Raw genomic sequence first — 22,457 nt, forward strand, 5'->3', positions numbered from 1 at the left:
TATACTTGTGGCTCTGCATGGCTGCATAAACTTGACTCCTCATTCAGTTCCTAAGCCACATCAAAGCCCATCTTGATGGGCATGAGTTGTAGTCATGCTATAGGCTATTGCTTTCAGCAGTTACCCGCCTGCGCTCGTAGATGGAATCTCTATTCCAGACTAATAGGAAAGCTACCTGAGACCAGTTTAATTAAACCTGACCATAAGCCAGGTTACTCAATTGCAACAAACCTTGGAGGGTATCTGGAGGACCTGGACGGCTGCGGAGGCGTCAAAGAACGGAACTAGTCAACTGGGAAATTGCTTGACTGAAAGCTCTTGTCCCCCAAGGGCCGATATGAAGCGCAAGAGCTGGCCGCCACTTCCACGCTACGGAGTATGAGTTCCCAGAGGTAATACATTGGCGCCGGCAAAGGTGTGCTAATTTCCGAAGACATGTAAGATGAGTTCACCAAAAAGGTATACAGACAAACAAGGTGAACCAGCCTGATGTGAGACCCTGATATGCGCATCTTTCGGGCAACAGCATGACGGGGGCAGGGGCGGCAACACATCTTATCCCCATTGTGCGTCTTCGGGAATTAATTCATGCATTAATGCAGCCATTCAGTTGCTGGAAACTACGGTATTGGGGCCCTTTGTTCTTTTTTTTGCCCTTTTCATAACTGTGGCAGGCCATCTCCCGATGCGCAAGACTTCAGCTGTTACCGAGGCAAAACGACACGAGGGGCTGCCCTGCATCAATAAAGTGCAGTTTTAAATTACCAGGTCCCTGAAATGCGGTGAGCACGACCCATAAGCTTTAAAAAAGAAGAAAAAAATGAAATCCGATAGCCGGGCGGAAAGGGAACCAAGAAAAAGCAATGGGAATGGTGCCTGGAAAAACCAAGCGTGGTCATGGCGGGCCCGATTCATGCTCCGTCCAGAGTATGTGCTCGGTTTTCGATTCTCGTCAACTCGAAATAGCAACTCATTCTCGGTCAAGCTCTTCCGCATCTTTTCGGTTTTGAATCACACAAAGACAACGTCTTGGATGCAAGAATAGAGTCTGAAGACATGTTGAAGATGAAGCAACGGCAGGCACGTCATTGTATTCCGTATCGGGTACGACATTGACGCTTCCAAGATGCACGATTCCGCGACAATGGGTAGGATCGTCCATCACGGTGTACCAGCAGCCTAGGCATCGCTAACCTATCCTTTTATCCACTCGCAAGCGTCGAAACGGTTTTCAAATGGCGTCGACTTGTTACGCTCCAAGAAGATGTTGCTTCAAGCGAACTTGATCGAGTCTTGGTGTAGGGTAGCTACGTGAGTGCCAAGTTCCTCTGTTGAGGTACGGTGTAAAAAAAATTGGCAGGAGCGTGGCGAGTGCCTTTCAATCCGTAATTCACCTCTCGACATCAGACGGCGTCTTGGGCTGTGTCACCTGATCCAGGCCTTAGGATACCTTTCTGAGCTTCAGAGCATTCTGCCGAGTCCAACGACGGCAACAGAAACGCCTCTTATCCAGCCTTTTGGTAATCCCGCAACACTGCCTCTTCGTGCATTGGTGACCATGTTGGCTGCAAGGCGGGCGATAATCCCAAGTCCCAGGTCACGGTAGCCTCCACCATGTCGCTAGCCAAGAGAAACGATGGTGCGTGCCAGTCAGGAATCCACGTGTCATTCGGCAAAAATGGCCGTGACGCGACGAGCGTGGCGAATCGCGTGCTGACCCCTATGCAAAGGTTGCTACGAGTGTCGGATGCGGCGCGTTCGCTGCGACAAGACGGAGCCCGAGTGCTTCAAGTGTCGAAAGAAAGGCATCAAGTGTTCGGGCCAAGGCATTGAGTGTCGATTCAGCAAACACATGAACCGGAAGCAAACGGCGAGTGTTGGCTCTGCCCAACTGCCCCCGGCATCGTCGAAAGTGTCGAAGCGCTATCTTTTTGTCAATGTGGAAAATACAAAGGATGGGGCTTCGCCGACATCCTCCGGACAGGCGGATGCTTCGACCGCCGGACCACCCAGTTCGGCCACGAGCGTAGTAGTGCCACACCGAACCAGAGCGCGAGAGCTCGTCAGAGCCAGGCAAGCTGAACAATATCAGCGTGTTGCATCGCTCCCGTCGCCTCGAGGGGCAATAGAAGTAGTGCCTGCCAGGTCAAGGATGCTCTTTGATCACTGTAATCATGTCCCTCTGGCAAATCATGTTATCCCAGATGAGACAAATCACTAATCGCATCGCAGTCTCGAGCTTCATCGCTTCGAAAATGGTGGTCCTCGATTTCAATGAAAACGGCTACCGGCAGATAGTTCTGCCCATAGCATGCCAAGATGAACTAGTTGGGCAGGCAGTTTCGGTCATTGCAGCTTTTCATCTGTCGTCAAGAATGCCGTCCATGTACATGGCGGCTGAGAGAGGCCAAGAATTGGTCCTTTCACGACTACGGCAGCAATCTCTCAAACTCGGACCTGGACAGCTATTCAGCATGTCAACGTTGGCCACGCTACTGGTCCTTCTGGTTGGGGACACAATAACGGGCGCAAATAATTACGTCTACCTCCTCGAGTTACTTTCACGTCTCGCCAAGCTGGCGATGAATGAGCCACGTCTCCCCGACGCCACCAAAGCATTTATTCTAGAACAGACAAAAATGTAAAGCCGTGCCCCAATTGGAGCAGTCTTCAAGATTGAGTCATTGCTAATTTTCTTTCCTCAGGTTCCAACTCTTTGGCTTCCCGCTGTCAAGTCAAATGAAGGGCATTGAAACACTCACCAAATCGCCCGACTACTATCTAGACTTTATGACGTCATCGCCGTCGCTTGGTTCTGATCCGGAACAGTACGCAAACATTCAAGTCATGAAGGACATTATCCGCCAAGCCTGCTACATCTATCGCAACCGTGCGTCACACGAAGCAACCCGCGAATCATCCATCGAGGCAGTCGAAAGGCTTCGCCAGACTGTCACTCACTTGGACCCCAACGTGGAAGGCCGCCACGCCCTTGTTTGGGCATTTTTTGTGGCGTCTGCTGAGAGTATTCTGCCGGAACACCGCGACTTCTTTTACAATCGCTTAAGGGGCCTGTTTGAGTGTACGAGATTCGGTAGCATTCCGCTTGCCCTGCAAACACTGGACTACATCTGGTCGAAGCAAGATTCGACAAATTGGATAGATATTGTGACGCATGAGCGGCCAATATTGATCATGTGAAAACATGTACGGCGCTTGTTGATGGGGGGTCACGTTACGACCAGTGTATACTAGCTTTTCTAGCTATCAGATCAGTGAACGACATTGTTCCTGTTGCTAATGTGTTGCCCGACATGACTGAAATACAATCAAATCTTGGCTCGTCCAAGTAGGTCAGCCGTGGCAGCCGTAGTAGCCCTTCCCCCCTCCTCAATCGCACCATCAATGAAGCTGCGCCACCCCAATGCCCAATCAGAGCAGGAAAAGAAGATATTTCCCTGCCGTTCCCTCGTGTCTTTCAGGTGGTCTGCCAACAGGCTCGGGGCCGAAAAGAACCTGAACAAGAGAAAAACATGAGCCACTTTCTACCGTCAGCCCCAACTTGAATATAGGCACTCACCAAGCCCCCTTTGCAAATTCGTCCCGAGACCAATTGTGAAAGATCTGCCAACACAGAGTCAGCAAATCGTTTCCCTTGTTCCAGATCCACCAGAAACAACCTACAACTCCCTCCACATTCATGGGCGTAAACCCCCGGAAAGCCTCGATAGTACGCTCAATGTTATCCTCCGGGTGGAAGTGGTTATGCTGCCCCCCAAACGCAAAGACATGAGTAACCCCCCTGGGCGTCTCGCCGTCGCCGAATCCATAAATGGGCGCGTTATGCGGATAGCTGATGCCGGTGAAGGACCTCAGATGGCGGTCGGCAACCTCGGCGTGCACCTTGACCGTCTGGTTGACGTGGCCCGTCCTGGCGGCGGCGTCTCTGCCCCTGGGGAGCGGCGGGTCGAACTGGACGTCGGCGAGCACGTTGAGCGGCATGATACTGACCATCCTCTTTGCCCCAAGAGTCCGGCCGCTGCACGTGGTGACGGCCACGCCCGAGGGCGCGTCCCGGACCGCAGCGCCTCCTGCCCCTTTGATTAGCTTCATTCCTTTTGTTATGGGCATTAAACTGTCCGAGGAAGGAGGGAGTAGGAGGCCAAGGGTTGGGTTTGCTTTTCGGGGGTGGACAGTACTTCTTCATCGTCCCCTGGGCGCCGGCCAGCAGGAACCTGTTGATGCCTCTGCTGAAGTCGTCTGGTACGACATCTCCAGCTCGTCCTGCATCCCGTAGCGGGCTATTCCTCGCCAGACGGTCGCCTGGCCCCAGTACACCCACGTGCCGCCCATTTCGTACGGGTACCCCTCGATGTTGGAGGACCACGAGCGGCCGCCGATGCGGTCTCGGGCCTCGAGGAGAAGGATTTTGAGGCCTGGGCAAGAATTTTTGCCTTTAGTGTGCGAGAGCAGACCACGGAGCCGGCAGCTTTACGTCAAACATGCCTGCTACGCTGGTATCGCGGGCGGCTGCCAGACCAGAGTGTCCTGCTCCGACGACGACGACGACGTCGTACTCTCCTGCGTCCGTGATATTGGAAGGCGGTTGGATGGCTCCAATGCAAGGAATGCCGGCGCGCAGGCCGTCCGCCTTGGTCCACGAGTATCCGTCCTCGGAGGCCATTGTCGTCATCAAAGTGCCCTCGGCCATAGCACAAGATGGGATTGAAGTGGGTGCAGGGAGGAAGGGAAAGACACGAATACAAAGTATTTATTTCCTTTACGGTGAGTAAGAATTCTAAAAAGAGCAAAAACACGTCATCGGAAGCTAAGGTTTTTCAAACAGGGAAAAGGAAAAGCTGTCGCCCGTCGGCATTAAAAAGCTCAAGGCGAGCTGTCATCGTCATCCAACGTGACACCACTGCCTTCTCCCCAAAAGGTAATTCCTCGAGATGCGATGCCACACCCGCACGGTAATTCGGATCTTTCCCTTGATTCCCGTCGCCTCGGAATTGGGTGTGTGCCAAGTTCTCGAGAAATTGCCTATTCTGGCAAAAAACGCGGCCACGCAGCTTTCCATCTTCAAGTGGCTTCAACGTGGTTAAGCTACTAACTAGCCTGGGACTGGATCAGGTTTTCGTAGTCCCCTTCTTCCGCGCAACAGATTGCCACTTCTCGTGCCCACGTCGTGAGTCGTCAAACAAAACAGGAGAGGCGATAACTGCCCCAAGACGGCGTTTCTGATGGCCCCTATTTACCCCAGATTTCAGCACGAGCCAGACTCTCTTGGGTTGGAAAATGACATGTTTGAGATATCGTATCGACCCCGCATCCGCCCGGCACCAGTGACGCGAATTCTCAGAGAATTTCCGAATTGGGAAATCCCAACATGGCGAATAGTCCGGGGAACCGGCACTCCACACCGCCGTCGGCTCCGCGAGTATGGATTGCTTCCGAGAGGCCTTCAACGGGCGGCCTGTCCGCAATGTGGTTGGCCCCGGCTCCACACGGCAGTCGAGTGTGCTACGGCCTCGTCGGGGCCAAGTATCGGGACTTCAAGTGTTGGGCCAGCCACGTTTGTCTGTTGATGATATAACTTGAGGTCCGTGGCCACGATCAAGGCAAACGCTTGCCCGTGCCGAGGCCACGCTGTTCCTCTTCTTTCTGCGGCAACACACCTAGCGATACGGGCAAAATGGGCGGTTCCGACATGATCCCGGCGGCGAGCCATGGGACTCTGCAGCAGCGTTTGTCGACCTTGTCGACTCTGGCCATGGCCTTTGCCATCTTGAAGTAGGTTGCCCTGATTCCCCTCTTGTATGCCGCAGCGGTGCTGACGGTTTTGCGTGTGTAGTACTTGGATTGCATTGGCGGGGTCTATAGGGCTGATTATGCCGTCTGGAGGATCCGTCGCGTTCTTGTACGGCTTCATCTTTTGCGTCTTGTGCTGTCTCTGCGTCGTGGCGAGCCTGGGCGAGCTGGCTGCTATATGGCCGACTGCCGGCGGGCAGTATCACTTTGCCTTTGCGCTGTGCTCGGAGAAGACGAGGCTGCCTATTGTGAGTTTGCTCCCTGACAACCCGGGCACAATGGGGAGATCTGCGTTTGTTTGCTAAATCGCAGCAGAGTTTCATAGTGGGATGGATCAATATTGCTGGGTGGTTGGTCGTCGTCGCGGTGCAGGGCTTCTTTGGTGGTGAGTTGATATGCCCTCCTGACGCCTGTATATCAAGGGGACCGTGGACGGGGTTTTTGCTGACGGCCGTGTAGCGCAGTTCATCTCGGCCGCGGCAGTGGTTGCTTCCGGCGGGACGTACGAAATCACCGCTGCGCGAACATACGGCGTCTTTCTGGCCATTCATACTTGCGCCACCGTGGTCAACATCTGGGGGAACAAGATTCTCGGTAAATGGAACGACGGAGCGCGTAAGCTGCGTCCCCTGCCTCCCCCAGACTACCGCCTCGACTGAACCGTGTATAGTCTACTGGTCTATGCTCGGCGTCGTCGTCGTCAGCATCGTGCTGTTCTCCATGCCTGAAAAGACAGACGCCGACTTCGTCTTTACCAACTTCCAAAACACGACCGGGTGGCCAGACGGCGTCTCCTGGGTCCTCGGCCTCCTCCAGTCCGCCTTGTCCCTCATCGGCTTCGACGTAGTCCTCCACATGACTGAAGAGATGCCGAATCCATCTCGCGACTCTCCCCGGGCCCTCATCTACGCCGTCTTAGTCGGGGGCGTGACGTACGTTAAAAAAAGCACCCCTTATCCTTTTTTCCTCCCTCTACAAAAGCACAGCTAACCCCCGACCCCCTTTCAGAGGCACCTTGTTCATCCTCGCCATCCTCTTCTGCTTCAACGATCCGGAAGCCATACTCGGAACGACAACCGGCATGCCCATTGTAGAAATCATCCTCCGCGCGACCAAGAACCGCGCCGCCACCACAATCCTCAGCCTCATGCTCGCCGTGTGTTTTGTCAACGGCTCAAACGCCAGCATCACCGGCGCCAGCCGCCTGCTGTACGCCATGGCCAGAGACCGCGGCATCGTCTTCCACGGGTTCTTTTCACGCATTAAACCCAAGCTCAATGTGCCCGTACGCACAATACTCTTCTGCTATGTGTTCAACGTTTGCTTCGGACTGTTGTACCTGGGCCCAACGGTTGCCTTTAGCGCGTACGTCGCGTCGTGCACCATCCTGCTGGACATGTCGTATGCCGCTCCCATCGCGGTGCTTCTCGTCGAGGAAGGCGGGTGTTGGCCGCGCACAGGACCGCCGGGACGCCGTTCCAGATGGGCTTGCTGCCGGGCTACTTTGTGAACATCGTAGCTGTTGTGTACCTTGGCGTCACTTCAGTGGTGAGTTTTTGTGTCCGTCCTTTGATTGGTGTATTACCGCCTTTTCAAACTAACGCGAGGGGCTTAGTTCTTTTGCTTCCCGGCGAGTCTCGTCACGTCGAGTACCATGAGTGAGTTTCCCGTTATTGCCCCCTGAAGCTGAAAAGTCGGGTGTGTTGACTGTTGGCGTTTTTAGATTATGTATCGGTTGTTTTGGGCGTCACGTTTTTTCTGATTGCATTGTACTGGGTGGTTCTTGGAAAGACATTCAATGGCCCGGTAAGTGTTACTCTGCTTAACGGTGCGTGATTGATGACGGATGTTTTGTTGCTGACGGCTGGTGCTTAGCAATTCGACATAATTATGGAAGGACATCGGGTGCCTACCCTGGATGGTGAGGGGGCTGTGTTGCCAAGTCATAAGGAGCAATCTGAGGTCGGTACGATTGCGTAATTATGTGGAGAGAGGAGCAGCGATTTTGTCGCGGGCATGGATTTGCAACTACGTAGCAGTTGGTAATGTTTATCGATATTATAATAAAATACGATACAATATAAAATACATTTGTATTTACTCCGTACTATATTCTAAAATGCTCCGGCTCTGGCATATCGAGAACTAGACTTGACCTGTTAGTTATTGCAGTGCTACTACGAGACAACAATATCACAAGTCAGAGCTTTCTACACCTTAAGCTATAATAAAGTATCCTCCTTTCGTAGAAAAGTTTAGTCAACATTGCCTCTCATGACTGACGGTTTTATGCGAAATTTACTGAAAAAGAAAATGCAGGAAAGAAGGCCACCAGGGAGATATTTCACCGCGAATTAGATAACCAGTGACTCCTTATATCTAATATTAAGGAGTGGAAACTTGTGAATAGCTTTGCTTCAGGACACTGCCGCGTTTCTTGGCTGAAAATCGCACTAGATCTTGGCTATATAAATGACGGACTCGATCCTCAAAAATACTAATCCTGATTCCATTAGCATTTGTGACGCCAGGTCAACTCATGTACCCTGTAAATGTTGGAACATAATAAAATAGGATCTTAAGAAGACCTTCTAGCTATTAAAGTAACTAAAAAATTTGGCTTTCACTCGAGGCTAGCTCCAGGTGTTATAAGCACCACGCTATCCGTATTTTCCATTGAAACCGTGCCGAGACTCTCAGTAGGATTTGCTAAAGGTCCAAGTCATATAGGGCCTCATCATTCGCAAGCGTTGCTTTTATTGAAGATCGAGGTAATAGCCTAGTCTCGCCAGTAAACATACGGTTTAGAGTGACCCCAGAGTCAGTAAGTCACGACTACAACACGTCCATAATGAGTCGCAAGATTGTAATTACGATGCAGTAGAAATACTGCAAAATTAGCCGAGTAGCAGTAATAACTAATGGGAGACGGTACACTTTTTCCATCAAGTGGTGGTGGGAGCTATAGAGAATACCAGACAAGGTAGTGTGACAAGGGCTAGGGATTACCAGAGTCAGTAGCCCAATTCATCTAATAACAGCTTTAGTACTAAAGGTCCTTAATTTTCCTCAAGACGTACATGACCAAAGAGCTCCATTTATACAAGAAATCGGCGAGTGCCTTGTGCCCTAATCCCGTGATCGCAGCCCTCGTGTAACCATGTGACAGGTAGTGCCAGGAAACAAATGCCTTTAGAAAAGAAAGGGTTTGAACAGTAGAGACGCCTGTTTACAGTACACCCCGGGTATAGATGATGCGTAACTGATTCTACTGCTTGCTCATGCCCCTCAACGCTGCCTCGTGGATATTGTCACCTTTCGGCTCACCACCAGTGATGCAGAGCAAATGTTTGTACACGAGCTGGACCTAATGTCTCAGAATATTACTATCCTGAGGCGTCTAATGCCTGTCTCAGTTATTCACATCGCAGTTGACTGGCGCTGTGCGACGTATTGTGCCCGCATTTGCGTACCGTCACCTAGTGATGCGTCTGCAAATACCTGACTCGAGCCGTCACCTGCATTTACCTGGTCCATGTCCGATATCAGAGTCGAGCTGGGCTTGTCAGATGCCTCCACCTTGCGCACAATATCCCCAGTTCATCAAGCAGCTCCGCGCAGTCTCTTTTCAAATTCGTACAACACAACTGTTCCCGCCACACAGGACGACCCAATGGCCAGGGGAGGCGGCAGTAAAGATGGAATGCCGTGGAGTGTACAGGTACCTAGGGCCTATAAACCGATAAAATAATTTACTACAGAGCGTAGAGTGTACTCGTAGCGCGGATTCAAGGTCTAATATCAATTTGGCGTGTTTGTCAAGAGACAAGGACAATTGTGACATGCAGTCGTACGCCTCCGTGTGTTCAACGTTTCTCGAGAGAGGCATACACGTCGGGCAACAGGAGCTTCCTTCGAAACCATCTCACACCTCACAGATTTGAAGTGGAGATTATATTGATCGAGGTGGATGGCTACGGCTGCCTCGAAGAAGCCATACGTGACTCGACAAACCAGATTGGGTGCCGTGCATCTCGCCGTGGAGACGGGCCTGTCATACAGTCGGTCACAAGACACGGATGTGCTTTCAAACAGGCGCAACTCTTCGCTCCGTCGGGTGTGGCGTTCGGCTACGAGTGTCGTTGTCTCCAAGGCCCTCCATGTCAGCGAGCCAGTCATCCCCGGCATTGCATTGCATTCAAGCACCTCCGCAGCAGAGCACACATAGGAAAGGGCAGCCAGACATCATTCATTGCTGACGTGTTATACGTCGTAGTACGGAGTACGTGACCGAAATTGGCGTACGTGTAGTAGAAATGTGTATGCATGAGCTGGTCTCGTCCATATAAGTTGCTCAGAGATGTCTTGTTTAGGGTCACCACCACGACCAGCGCAGAAACCTCTCAACTCATCGTGAGGGCCCATAACCTCTCAGCTCCATCTACCCGAAATCGCCCCTTTTAAACCCAATTCATCATTTATTACTAGAAGCAATGGCTCTTCATCAGGTTGACCCTCTTGTCCAAGACTTCATCAACGTTGTCGATGGAAGAAAAGGGTGGAGGGAGAACTTTGAGACTGCCATCACAACTGCTCGCAGGGATGCCGAGGACGACATGAACCATCAGAAGATCCATAATCTGGCAGATTTTTTCCGTTACGTCAATGACTTCCTGCATTGGGTGCCGAGGGTGGACGGCACCGGGGACGAAGTCCTTCGCAAGATTTGCGTCTTCTACTGGGTCTTTGACCAGCCCAGCGTTCGCGGTTATCAAAGCAAGCTGGATCCCAACAACACCGAGGGCCCCCTGACCTTCATGTCGTACTGGCTCGTCAACTACGCCCAGCAGCTGGGAAGCTTCCTGGACCGTCCGGAATCCCTAACGACACAGACCCTGGATACATTCTACAACAACCCCAACTACAATGCCGAAGCAGATCAGTGGCTCGAGCCACGCGGCGGCTGGAAGTCGTTTAATCAGTTCTTCGCTCGGCATCTGAAGCCTGGCTCGCGGCCCATCAGCGAGCCCGACAATCCCAAAGTTGTCGTCATGCCGGCAGACTCTACATTTGACGGCTGGGCTGATATCAAGGATGGGGTGGTCAATCTCCCCGGCGGCACGGATGAGGTCAAGCTCAAGGGTATTTCCTGGAAGATTAGCGACCTGTTGCAGGACAGCGACTACAAAGACGAGTTTCGGAACGGCGTATTTATGCACTCGTTCCTCTCGACTCATGACTATCATCGGGAACATGCGTGTGTGGGTGGAAGGGTGCTCGATGTCAAGAACATCCAAGGCCAGGTTTACCTCGAGGTTGACGCTTCGCCTGAAAGGAAAAGGGGCCTGGTGCCGATTAGGCCGTTGCCCTTGCCTCGACGGGGAAAGGGACGGGGCATTATCCCCCCGGACCGCGCTGGATACCAGTGGTGCCAGACACGCGGTCTTATTGTGATTGACGGCGGAGACATTGGCCTTGTTGCTATATTGCCGATTGGCATGGCGCAGGTCTCGTCGGTCGTCATGACAGCTCAAGTGGGCTCTACCCTGGCCAAGGGCGATGAGATATCGTACTTTCAGTTTGGCGGATCCGACATTGTCGTCGTCTTTCAGAAAAAGGTCAAGTTTCTCGACGCTCCATTGGGCCAGCATTTCAAGATGGGCCAAAAAATTGCCACGTTTGCTTGAGGACTCGAGTACGCTCGTAGTACAGACACAGCAACCCGTTTCCATCTATACCGTTGTCTAGTAACCGGCGCTATCATGACAGGTGACGCGTTTTGGCTGGTGCTGTTGAGATCAAGTCGCTCATTCAAACCAAGCACAGTATGATGTTTTCTACCAGCTGGGTGTGTTCCGTAGTATCAGTCTTAGTACCATTCAACTCTTTCATGTAGGGAACCCAAGAGTCTCTCGTTGTCGCGGTCCGCAGGCATCTTCTGTTCAATCGTTGCTCGGCTGTGTGGCATATGCATTAGTTGTAAAGTATAAGACGCTGCACTTTTCGCACTCCCCATCTTCATGACGGTGCATGAGACCAGTCGCGGCATCTCGGCCGTGCGCATAGGTCGCGGTTGTGTTTGGTTGGCTGTGTTGTCGGCGCACGAGGGATTCGCCATGGCATTATGTGTCCGCGAGACACTGTTGTCTTGAGTAACAGCGCACTACAGCAGCCGGCTTCAGCTAGGCCACAAAATCCAAGCATGACGTTGTAGGGGGCTGAAGGTCGTCACAAATCGCTTCGACTGTTGCTTTCTGTAGGCGTCACGCGCGCTCCAGCTCATCGTCGATCCCATCTGATGAGGGCAATAGCGCCCTGACAGTCACATCTCACGGTGGACAGAGTAAAGAAGGGCGAGGAATCATGGGTGACGAGATGTTGCTTTGTTGTATGTCTTTTCGGCTGGAGAAGACGTGTTCCGTCGTTGACTGGTGGTCAATCGTGTGGAGCCATCTTGGTTCCTGGCGGGACGGACCCCTGGTTCCGCTTCCCGACGTCACCTCTGGGCCGAGATTGTCCCGTCGTCAACCTCTTTTTCCCCTGGCGGCCCCTTTTGTTGCCAACCGGCCAAACGTCATTCAAGCCCCCACTGCCAAGACGTGAGGATGCACATTTGCCGCACCGCCAGGGACGTCCTGGCAGACGGGGGCTTTGACGACGGCACCACCCACGTGTCGTGTAAGCTGGAGTTGATGATGGACGCGAGGACCCTGTACGCCTTGGTTTTCGGGAACCAGAATGGGCCGCTGGAGACGCTGCAAGTGCAGTAGGTGGCTGTTTAATCTGGGCTTTTGATACGGGAGGTTGGTGCGTCATCTACTCTGATACATTACATGCACGCACACACATTCATCTACATGTAAATATAGATTAAAAGAACGCCGAATATATACAAACCAGGCTTACTCTTAGACGCGAGCATTATGTGGCTTGGATTCTAGCAATAAGACTACAGCTAGAGAAGCTAGGGAAGGTACTCCAAGTACGCTAGATAAGTGTATAAATGGGGCTGTGTACAAAGTTGATGTACATCTATGCAAAGACACACAGGTAAATATACATGCATATATACCCACAGATAGATAGATGGACACGTGTCTATTCTGTCCCTCAAACAAGCTCAACAACTTCCACGTCACTCTTCAACAGGGGCACCACCTCCCCGTGCATCAAGCCACTGAATACCTCCCGACACAACCACCGTCATCAGCGTCAATCCTCGGCCTCGGAACCGCAGGCGCATTCAACCCAGGCAGCACCCACACCTCGTCGCCAGCGACGCCAGCCCCAGGTACCGCTCATTCACGGTAACCAAGTGCCTGCCCCCGTACACGGTCCCCGTACACGTTCTCGTACGTGGCGATAAACCCGGCCGCGCCAGAGTCACTCTCCACCTCGAGGTTCCGCAGTCGCCCTAGGTAAACGAGCCCTAGCACCTCAGGACCTCTGCCCGGGTGGGCAGCCAGCACTGGTCGCCGTCGTGCTCGGCAAAGGCGTCCAGGTCCGCCAGCACGGGCTCCAGGTCCTCCTTCATGGGGTCATAGTCGAGGTGGCTAAACACAAGGTCGCCGTGCCTGGTCGCCGCGTCCTCGAGCCCCAGCCTCTCGCGGATCAGGGCATCGCCCGCGGCCAGAATCCCCAGGAGCACAAAGATGCGAAAGTCTACCCCCTGCGCGCTGTGCGCCTTGTCCCCGAGCACGCTGGGGTCGAACATGCCGCCGGGCGACGTGTCCATACACAGCGTCGTCCACAGGATACACGACAGGCTCGCGCCGGGCAGGTAGCCGCCTTTGCCTCGCAGCGACAGCGGCAGCTTCAGCCACGACAGGTCAAACGCGAGCTTCTCGTTGGGCCTCGTGCCGGATCGCCCGCCGACGGCCGAGACGCGGCCGATAAAATGACCCCTTTCACGGAGCAGGCTGCTCGCCTGGTCGTCGGGCGTCGTCTTGGGTGGGACGTACTGCAGCCCCTTGTCCGCGCAAAGTTGCGAGGGACAGGGTTCGCCGCCGCGACGCTATAGTCCGGCACCCAGGACGCAGGTCTTTCCTCCGCTGGAGCGGGTAGACGCAGCATGACAGGGCGGCCAGCGACGCCTCGCTCCGGATGAGGTCCCTCGTCGCCGCGGTGTAAATCGCCACGAGACCCATGCCGTAGTCCGCCCGGTGCCGCTCCGCAGCATACTGATTCAGCAGGCCGTAGTAGGCGAACACCATATCCCGGGGGTCAAACGCTACAAAGGTCCAAAAGTTGTACACCAGATGCTTCAGCGTGAACCACGATTGCGACTCCTTGGCGTCGTCGTCGTCGTCGCCGCCGCCACCCCCTTGGCCGGCTGAAATATTGAAGCGTCGCCATTTTGACACCTCTGCCATGTCCCACACAACGGACACAGCTGGGTCCTCTGCAGGGATGAATCGAGATGAAGCGACGAGCCCAGCCTCGCTTCGTTGTATTGAATGGCTTCCGAGACTTGGCCCAAGTCCCGCCAGGCAAGAGACTGGTCACCGAGGTACATGAGGAGGGCGCCAGGGAGAACGGCTTCTTGGACGATCCAGGCGCGTCGGAACCATTGTCGTTGGTAGAGAGAGGCCAGGCTTGCCCAGTCCCGTTCGGAGATGTACGGCATGTCGGCCCTTGTCCTTGCCCGAAAAGGGCTCAATGACGGCCTCTTTAAACGCGGCGAGATGCGTCGACAGAGTCTTTAAAACTTGAATTCCCCTACCGGAGTGGTCGTCCGGTGGTCCCAGCCAGGCAAGGGTATACATGGCATTCGAGTATATCCGGTCCATCATGGCCACCCGGGTGCTCTTCTCAACGACATCTTCCTGATTGATGCAAATGGCCTCGGCCCAGATCAAAGGCCTCGGCACACGTCCCGAAGCCACGGCGAGGCAGGCCATTCCTCGCTCTCCCTCCGCCTTCCCTGCCTCTGCGGCTTCAATAAAGGCAGCGACGGCGTCATGGCCTTTCCTCTCGCCAAATCCGCGGGAAGCTTGCCTTGGTGATCCTTGACGTTGCTCCTGCACCCATACCTGAGCAGCACCTCGACACACTCCAGCTGGTCCTGGTCGGCGGCGTAATGCAAGGCGTTGTGCCCCGTGTCATCGAGCTTGTTAATGCCGGCGCCCCAATGGAACCAATTCTCGACATTGTTGGGACGGCCTCCGTAGGACGCCATGTGTAAATAAGTCTGTCCCGGGGTGCCATCGACTACGCCATTGGCATACTCGGCGTAGGCGTCTTTGGGAATCATGGCCATGGCATCGTGGAGGTTCTTCTGGATGAGCATCGGATGCTCGTCGACAAGGACGCGCACCCTGTTTGCCTCCTGGTATTGGAGGGCCACGCGGTCAAAGTGTTCCTTAAATTCGGTGCCGTGGGCGAATGGGTTTCCCCAGGTATATGAGAGGCAGATGTGAGGTAGGCTCGTGGTGTCGTCGAGGTCCTTTATAACGAAAGAGAAGCGCAGGGTTCCGTCAGGGGAGGGTCCAGTCTTTCAAGGAGGCGTATGCTAGATGGGGTGGGAAGGCGGTCATGTTTGAAGGGCAGGTCTGAGGGCGATGCCATGATGATGTTTTGCCGGTAAGACTCATTTCACGAGCGGCAATACTACGTTTCATTCGAGGGGGTTGGCGGCCAGCATAACGCATTAAACTTGGCTACCCTGGAGTCAAAGCTGCAAGCGACTGCAGTGACCTCTGGCTGCTCAAAGGGGGTGGCTGCATGATGGCGAAAGATGGCAATGAGGCGCCGATGCGTTGATGTGTTGTTGAAGATGTGGGTGTTGCTAGCCCCAGAAACCAGTCGAGGCTCCAGGTGACTCGCCACGTGGGCGCGGTTCTCCCCAAGCCTAAAAGAGCCTGCTAAAGTAGTAACCCTAACCCTAACTGGCCTCCGGTGGAGCTACTATCCGTCGTGTTACCTGCACCCTCGTTGAAGCCACAGTCAACGACATCAGCCGCATCAACTTGTCAACGAGCTCCCAAACTCAGACTATGACAGCACCGCCAGTGACACCCCGGCCTACTCACCTGCGACTCATCATCAGTCTGGAGCCAAAACAAAAAAGAAAAGAAAGGACAAAACAGTGGTCGATCCTCGGCACCATCCGATCGCCGGAATTAGCTTCTTTTGATCCACAAACGGCGTCGCATTCCTTGTCCACCCACCACATCCAACGCAATATTGGACACAAGCCTCAGACATTCAACGCGACGCACAAGTCCAAATACAAAAGGCTAGATTTCAAGTTGACGCTGCGCAGGACTACTGGCTTGGAGGGCGCCAGCCATGAGCCTCGTGTTCAGCTGTGTGGGGCGACGTCTGCAAGCCTCGAGATACAAATAACGATGCTCAACACCATGCTCGGGTGCAGGACGAAGCTGACGACTTGACGTCTCCCGTCTGAAAAAAAAAAAAAAAAAAGAACGAGTTTAAAACACAGTAATGACTACTCGGCCCCTAGGTACCCAAGGTCCGGCACCCCAGGGGCCCGCCCCCGACCACAAAAACGTCCTCAACACCAAAGAACCCGTCATCATGACATCTCACCACCGCCTCTGGACCTTCACGGCGCGCGGCCCACCCTCGTCCGTCCTCGCATTCACGTCCGGCCCAGCGCCAACCCTGCCGCCCCGTCTCCCGCTGCCGCGCGACTCGCCCACCCCCGAAGAATGGATCCTCATCAAAGTGGCCTTTGCCGGGCTCAACGTCGGCGCCATCTTCCAAATGACGCTGATCCCGGCCTTTTTGCGCGCCGCCACCTGCACGCCCGAGATGGACCTCAGCGGCACCGTGACCGACACATGGCACCCCGACGGCGGCGGCTCCCGCTTCGCCAGGGGCGACAAGGTCGTGGCCATGGTGCCGGCCTCGCACGCCCTGACCACGGGCACCGGCGCGCTGGCTGAGTACGTCGCCATCCCGGCCAAGTACGCCGTCCGCAAGCCCGACAATGTGAGCTTCGCCGACGCCGCGGGCTGCCTGCTGGCGGGCATGACGGCGGCGCAACTGGTCGCCGACGCCGCCCTCAAGCCGGGCCGCAGCGTGCTCGTCGTCGCCGCGAGCGGCGGCATCGGAACCATGGTGGTGCAGATGGCGCGCAACGCCGTCGGCGCCGGGGGCCGCGTCGTCGGCGTCTGCAGCGGCGCCAACGAAGACGTGGTGCGAGGCCTGGGCGCCGACGACGTGGTCGATTACACGCAGCACGCCGACCTGGCCGCCCACCTCGAGGCCGCCTTCGCCTCGGCGCCCTTTGACGCCGTAGTCGACACGCTCGGCTTCCAGGCGCTGTATGCCCGCTCGCCGTCGTACCTCGTCCCGGGGGGCGTCTACTGCTCCGTGGGCATCAAGCCGCCGTCCTTTGGGGTGCCCGACTTTCTGCGCGCCGTCGTGCAGATGAAGCTCAACGAGTGGTGGCCCGTGACCAGGTGGCTCGGCGGCGTGGGCCGGCCACGGAAGGGCGTGTCCATGATGTCGCCTACGCGGGAGGACCGCGAGGGCATCGTGGGCATGCTGGCCAGGGGCGAGCTCAGGGTGGTGAGGGACAGTGTGTGGGCGTTTGCGGACGCCGACAAGGCCTATGAGAAGCTGGGCGGGCGGCATGCGACAGGCAAGATCTTGGTTCGGGTCGATGGTGGTGTTGGCGATGATGAGTGTTAGCAGAGGGATAGGAGAAATGGCATCTGATGTCTCCTTGGCTCGTGGTGGTGAAGATGTTGTAATTATTAGGAGTTGTTTTTTTTTATATAAATAAACGTGTAAGCACTACATTGAGTAACACAATATATTAACCGTACCCAAGCCAGAGAACTGCACTACATGACGTAATACACCATGAATATATCACGATATATTAGACACTTGCAAGATTAGTGGTTTATCGCGGCACGCCGGCTAAGGCCATCTCACAATAGCCTCAGCCATTAATTGAGTGGAAGTAAAGTATAATTTATACGGTGACTCCCTCTCAAAATTTAAAATAGCCCCATTATATATTTACAAGATCTGCGCTCGTCGACACTCCACACACTCCACGAGTCCCTTCCTCTCTCTCCCATCATCTCTCTTCCAACGTCAAGAGCCCTGTCACAACTGCTAGTTTAACAAAAAAAGATCATTCAAACTGGGTATTCGCTGGTTGTCGCCAACCCAGCTACAAAAACCATTGCAATATCTCTGACATGTTCCTAGACAAAGATGGCGTGTGGGGAGTGACGATCGGACACAAAACAAGACTGGGTCCGGATGGGTTACGTATCGCAACGGCAGCACTGCAACAACACAAGAATCACCATCACGACAGCATAGCACTCAGCGGTCGCTCCGCGTAAAATACCCAGCAACTCATCTCAGCTCACCAAAGTATCAGTCACTAGGGCATGCCATGGCCGCTATTTTCGGGCAAAGCTCTGCCTCGGCTTATCAACAACCACGGCCCCCAAACAGACCATTTGGAATAAACAGACAGGCACCAGGGATGCCTACTATTCCACAAACTTTACTTCGCCCGGCGTTCAGAGACGCGGCTAAGAGAGATGAGTTGACCGCGCCATTTGTTTCTGCTCATAATTAGGCAAATAAAGCAGTTGTATAAGGCTTAGAATCAAGTTTTGGCTCAAGTATTGAGGCAAAAAATGATCATGTTGAGCATCTTAACTATGATTAACCCTCAACTCAAGCGAGACGTGACATTGGCATGGCTTCCATCTCCATTAGTTCCATTTCTATGCATCCATGTCAATCCATGGCGCTGATTTGCTCGTCTTTCTCTAGAGCCTGCTTCAAGTTCAAGACTTGCCAGTGTTTGATTCATGGGAAACACAAGACACGAATCATTGGTCTTTATTCAACGACTAGAATCTTGTAGCACTACATATTCTGGGAAACCATCTGCCTCGGGGACCTCTTGGCAAGCAGCAGTTCCCTCCATAGTGTTGCAGGCTGTAGACACCAGGCAAACCGCCCAGCATGAGCAACCAACCCTCCGACATGTGTATCACTCAGCCCGTGGTCGCGACATGCGCCACGCGCTTGAAACACAAACACTCGCCTCGGACAAGCAACACACGGCGCCAGAGTGTGCACTGTGCCGTTAAGCCGGGGGCAGAGCCTGCTGGCCAACATCCCACCGGCCCTCCCAGGCGAATTCCGTCACGGCCGTGTACTTTGTGCCGTTCTGAATGTACACGCGCAGCGTGGGCTTGGGGGTTGCGGCAACGTGGGACGCAGGCACTGAGCCCTGTGAGAAGTCGCCGTCGTACCAGCCCTTGCCGTGGTCCCAGGCCTTTTCCTTGATGACGTTGCCTGGGGAGCCGTAGTAGAGGCGGATTGACACGTTGCCGTGCTCCGTCCACGACGTGACGCCCACTGCGGCGCGAGGCGTTGCGTCCTTGATGTGTAGGCCGCCCGTGTGCCAACGCGAGCCATCGTAGGCCTTTTCAATGATGTTGAGGTTCGCGTCTTGCACGTAGACGCTATACACGATTGCTGTTGTCAGCAGGGAGAAGAGACAACTGCAGCTCAACGGCTCAAGCCCCAGGGTGATAAACTGTGTACAACCTACCGGATCTGGTGTGGTGATTGGGCCCAGGTAGTAGCAGCTATGGAGGAGCCCGGGACGGCGTCGCCTATATTAGAACCGAGAGTCCAACCATGCTTGGTGTCATCTGTTTGAGTTTCATTCAGAGTCAGCACGAGACACTAAGAAACCAGGGCTGCTTGTCCGCAAAGTCTGATAATCATCGGTCCCCGTGGCTGTCCCCCGCCCGGAGTGTTACTTACAGCACCATTCCTGAATAGTATTGTCGTCCTCGAGCTGGCCGTAGATGCGAATCAATTTTTGATCATCGGGTGCTTCGAGGTAAATGGCAGCCAAGCCAGAGTAAGGCGCCAGCCTGAACCTGTCGTTCAAAGCCCCGTTGTACTGTCCAAGCCAGACTGTCAGTCAAGAGTGTCCTGCGGAAGCATGGACATAGTGAAGTATTGCCCGTGTCCCGTTCCCAAAACACCGGCTGAGAAAGTCGACTACCAAGCTCGACTCTGTCCAATGTTCCAGACCCCGAAGCATGGACAACAGATGCAACTTGGAAGACCTGTCAGGCCACGTACCCAGTGCCTACCGTGCTTGTCGTAGCAAATCTCCCTCGCCTTGTTGTCCTCGCCGATATAGTAGACGCGGATAAAGTCCAGGCCGAGAGAAGTTGCGGCAACAGGAGAGCCAATCTTGCCCTTGGCGATGACGTTGCGGCGGCTGCCGCCGGTCCATTTGCCCTCAAACATCGCCTCCCGGATTCCACCAAATACATCCGACTCATAAACGCGGATGCTGGACCCTTTGCTGACGGCAGCCACCGAGGCGCGCATAGCAATGTCGTTGATTTCAGCAGGCATTTTGGGTTGGCTAACCGATCAACAAAGTATTTTAAAATGGCGGCTTGAACAAGGAGTCTGAATGTCTTAATATTTGAGTCGAACTTGCGAATTCAGTTGCACAAGTAAACCGTGCCAAGCGGAAGCATGGCGAATTTGTAGAATCCAGCCCAACCAGAAGCTTATTTCCCCGCATCCGTGACGACGCATTCCGTATCCATGGCCGTTTTTGTGTGTTCGAGGCCCGGTCTCGGGGGGGGAGGGGAGTAATGCAAGTATGGTTGCGGTTGACGCTTTCAGCATGCCATTCCGCCATCCATTCATACATGCCCCGTTGAGTGAATGGCTACGGCCGGACGCAAGCAGACAGGAGTACTTGGTCACACTAATAAAACCCGCATTTGGATGAAACACTACACGGAATGAAATCCTTTACATCATACATCATGAGGCGGAAGAGACATTGGGGTAAGTGGCGTACAGCTTTATAGGGTGGCAACCATGCCGCAGTCTGAGACTCTGAGACACTTGCGGTGTAGACATGCTCGCAGGGCTTTTGGAAAGGTGATTCGATGCAGCTCTTGTGTTTGTGCCACAACAAAGAACATTCTCTTATTGCGAAGCAATTATACCCCCCTTGCATGACCTTGACACTTTGCCAAGGCGTGTATGCACTATGGACCTGATTTACATCTGGGAGCACACTTCTTTTAAAGAATAATTGCCCTCCAGTGAAATAAGCAACGTAAAGATGCAACATCTTGGTAAAGTGGATATATAAGTCAGAGATGTTAGTATTTGCCCAGCCCCAAATCACTCTACGCCACCAGCCAAGTAAGTACTTACTGGCCTCCACTATAAAGATGAAGAGGTTACAATACGAGCAAAGCATTGCTCTTTGCCATCTCAAATCAGTACTTGTTATAGTATTTGGTGAACTCGAGCCACACCTATCCATATTCTGGTGTACAATATGCTGCTTCTAATTCGCTCTTATTTGCTATAATACAAATTGTTATCAAGTTTTTCTGTTTCTCAATCTATCCCATATTCTGCATGAGGTAGGGCCCAATGAAATTAACACCGTGAGGTCGGTCGTACATATTACAAATTGTGTTCAAAAAAAAATTGAATTTTTTCGCCAGCACAGCTAGGAAAGGAGCAAAGAGTGTCTACAAATTTAGCCCACAGTCTTGGGCATCAATACAAACCGCCCCGTGGTGTAAAACACAGCCATGCCAACGCAACACTCAGACATTTGGCGGGGTAACATCCTGTCCTTGGGTAATCTACAGATTATTTTGCACATCCCTAGCTTCAAATAGTACCTATATGCGGGGGCCTTGGTGAAGACACTGCCCAAGTGTCGTCAGGTATATTGCCTAGTTACTTGGGGAACACTAATCACTTACAACACTCTGAAGCCGTGTGAGAAGCTTCTGTCACAGACAAACTCTTGGAAAACAGGCTGCAAATTACGCGCTAACGGAAGCATCTTTGCTGTGGGTACTTATTCAGAGCTGAAAGAAGTCCATCTGAGACGCAATGACGTGGTTTATGTGACAAGGGCTCAGCGAGGGCTTGGAGTCATGGCTCAATTCATCTAATAACAGTCTTTGGATCAAAGGTCCTTAGTTTTCCTCAAGGCCTAGATGACCAAAGAGCTTTTTATACAAAAAGTCGGTGAGAGCCTTTGCCCTAGGTCTCGTGACGTAGCCCTCGTGTAACCGTGTGGCAGTTTGTGGCGACGGCAAGATTATTTCTCAAATATGTATGTTATCAGGCAACAATAAGCACCACTTGTTCCCATTTCTTGCTATAAAAGTAAGATTCTGTATAAATCATTAGGGTTAGGGTCATATTCGCTTCGTGTTAACCAAGTCACTAATATCAGAATGGGCACGCAACAGTAATTACTACTCCAATAGTAACTCAACCTAAGTAGACAGTTAGTTCATGACCTCAATTAGTCATTTGGGGCTCAGAGCGCCGAAAAATTATCCTCAATGAAGCCAACACGCTACAGCCACACCGTGTGGAACAATTTCGAGCGTGGTAATAGTAAATTGAGCAAGAAAAGAAGGGCGAGTCGCAAGAGCCCGCCGCACAATATATCTCCATGGCATCTGGCGATACAGTAATAAAGTCGATAGAAATCGCGGCGTCATGGTTGACATGGACGACGCAGAGGTACGAAACAAACTGCCAAGGGCGTTATAGAGAGATCAAAACGAATGAGCACTGTCGTCGTCAATCTACTTCAATGTAACAGGCGA

The 22,457-nt window shown here is 53.3% G+C and overlaps 10 protein-coding genes across 10 annotated transcripts; 5 read left to right on the forward strand and 5 right to left on the reverse strand.

The window, feature by feature from the left end:
- Positions 1-1,605: 1,605 nt before the first annotated feature.
- Positions 1,606-3,820, forward strand: J3458_019581 (uncharacterized protein). The gene is made up of 4 exons (XM_066121570.1): positions 1,606-1,639; positions 1,731-2,168; positions 2,233-2,641; positions 2,706-3,820. The coding sequence occupies exons 1-4, from the start codon at positions 1,615-1,617 to the stop codon at positions 3,199-3,201; spliced, it is 1,368 nt and encodes a 455-aa protein (XP_065973184.1). The 5' UTR covers positions 1,606-1,614; the 3' UTR covers positions 3,202-3,820.
- On the reverse strand, positions 3,577-4,113 carry J3458_019582 (uncharacterized protein; the record flags this gene model as incomplete). Its single annotated transcript, XM_066121571.1, has 2 exons — positions 3,577-3,624; positions 3,685-4,113. The coding sequence occupies 2 exons, from the start codon at positions 4,111-4,113 to the stop codon at positions 3,577-3,579; spliced, it is 477 nt and encodes a 158-aa protein (XP_065973185.1).
- Positions 4,114-4,456: 343 nt separating this feature from the next.
- Positions 4,457-4,711, reverse strand: J3458_019583 (uncharacterized protein; the record flags this gene model as incomplete). Its single annotated transcript, XM_066121572.1, has 1 exon — positions 4,457-4,711. The coding sequence occupies one exon, from the start codon at positions 4,709-4,711 to the stop codon at positions 4,457-4,459; it is 255 nt and encodes an 84-aa protein (XP_065973186.1).
- Positions 4,712-5,435: 724 nt separating this feature from the next.
- Positions 5,436-6,470, forward strand: J3458_019584 (uncharacterized protein; the record flags this gene model as incomplete). Its single annotated transcript, XM_066121573.1, has 4 exons — positions 5,436-5,793; positions 5,855-6,059; positions 6,127-6,196; positions 6,271-6,470. Exons 1-4 carry the CDS (start codon positions 5,696-5,698, stop codon positions 6,468-6,470), a joined length of 573 nt encoding a protein of 190 aa, XP_065973187.1. The 5' UTR covers positions 5,436-5,695.
- Positions 6,471-6,492: 22 nt separating this feature from the next.
- On the forward strand, positions 6,493-7,824 carry J3458_019585 (uncharacterized protein; the record flags this gene model as incomplete). The annotated part of the gene is made up of 5 exons (XM_066121574.1): positions 6,493-6,743; positions 6,820-7,359; positions 7,427-7,469; positions 7,535-7,617; positions 7,687-7,824. The coding sequence occupies 2 exons, from the start codon at positions 6,493-6,495 to the stop codon at positions 7,319-7,321; spliced, it is 753 nt and encodes a 250-aa protein (XP_065973188.1). The 3' UTR covers positions 7,322-7,359; positions 7,427-7,469; positions 7,535-7,617; positions 7,687-7,824.
- A 2,480-nt stretch (positions 7,825-10,304) lies between these two features.
- Positions 10,305-11,498, forward strand: J3458_019586 (uncharacterized protein; the record flags this gene model as incomplete). The annotated part of the gene is made up of 1 exon (XM_007815454.1): positions 10,305-11,498. The coding sequence occupies one exon, from the start codon at positions 10,305-10,307 to the stop codon at positions 11,496-11,498; it is 1,194 nt and encodes a 397-aa protein (XP_007813645.1).
- A 1,742-nt stretch (positions 11,499-13,240) lies between these two features.
- Positions 13,241-14,183, reverse strand: J3458_019587 (uncharacterized protein; the record flags this gene model as incomplete). The annotated part of the gene is made up of 2 exons (XM_066121575.1): positions 13,241-13,780; positions 13,878-14,183. 2 exons carry the CDS (start codon positions 14,181-14,183, stop codon positions 13,241-13,243), a joined length of 846 nt encoding a protein of 281 aa, XP_065973189.1.
- Positions 14,184-14,665: 482 nt separating this feature from the next.
- J3458_019588 (uncharacterized protein) lies at positions 14,666-15,100 on the reverse strand (the record flags this gene model as incomplete). The annotated part of the gene is made up of 1 exon (XM_066121576.1): positions 14,666-15,100. The coding sequence occupies one exon, from the start codon at positions 15,098-15,100 to the stop codon at positions 14,666-14,668; it is 435 nt and encodes a 144-aa protein (XP_065973190.1).
- Positions 15,101-16,350: 1,250 nt separating this feature from the next.
- YIM1_2 (zinc ion binding) lies at positions 16,351-17,472 on the forward strand (the record flags this gene model as incomplete). The annotated part of the gene is made up of 1 exon (XM_007815456.1): positions 16,351-17,472. The coding sequence occupies one exon, from the start codon at positions 16,351-16,353 to the stop codon at positions 17,470-17,472; it is 1,122 nt and encodes a 373-aa protein (XP_007813647.1).
- A 1,200-nt stretch (positions 17,473-18,672) lies between these two features.
- Positions 18,673-20,202, reverse strand: J3458_019590 (uncharacterized protein; the record flags this gene model as incomplete). The annotated part of the gene is made up of 4 exons (XM_066121577.1): positions 18,673-19,286; positions 19,376-19,478; positions 19,594-19,735; positions 19,921-20,202. 4 exons carry the CDS (start codon positions 20,200-20,202, stop codon positions 18,905-18,907), a joined length of 909 nt encoding a protein of 302 aa, XP_065973191.1. The 3' UTR covers positions 18,673-18,904.
- Between the last annotated feature and the right edge of the window lie 2,255 nt (positions 20,203-22,457).

This window comes from Metarhizium acridum, assembly GCF_019434415.1.
Source record: "Metarhizium acridum strain ARSEF 324 chromosome Unknown scaffold_568, whole genome shotgun sequence".
Classification (NCBI taxonomy): domain Eukaryota; kingdom Fungi; phylum Ascomycota; class Sordariomycetes; order Hypocreales; family Clavicipitaceae; genus Metarhizium; species Metarhizium acridum.

What these genes read in the sequence shown, in the direction of transcription:
- J3458_019581 (XM_066121570.1), top strand. Translation starts at nt 1,615, where the DNA reads ATGTCGCTAGCCAAGAGAAACGATG. An exon ending in GCTAGCCAAGAGAAACGATG is followed by an intron (nt 1,640 to 1,730) that starts GTGCGTGCCAGT and finishes CCCTATGCAAAG; the next exon opens with GTTGCTACGAGTGTCGGATG. An exon ending in AAGGATGCTCTTTGATCACT is followed by an intron (nt 2,169 to 2,232) that starts GTAATCATGTCC and finishes ATCGCATCGCAG; the next exon opens with TCTCGAGCTTCATCGCTTCG.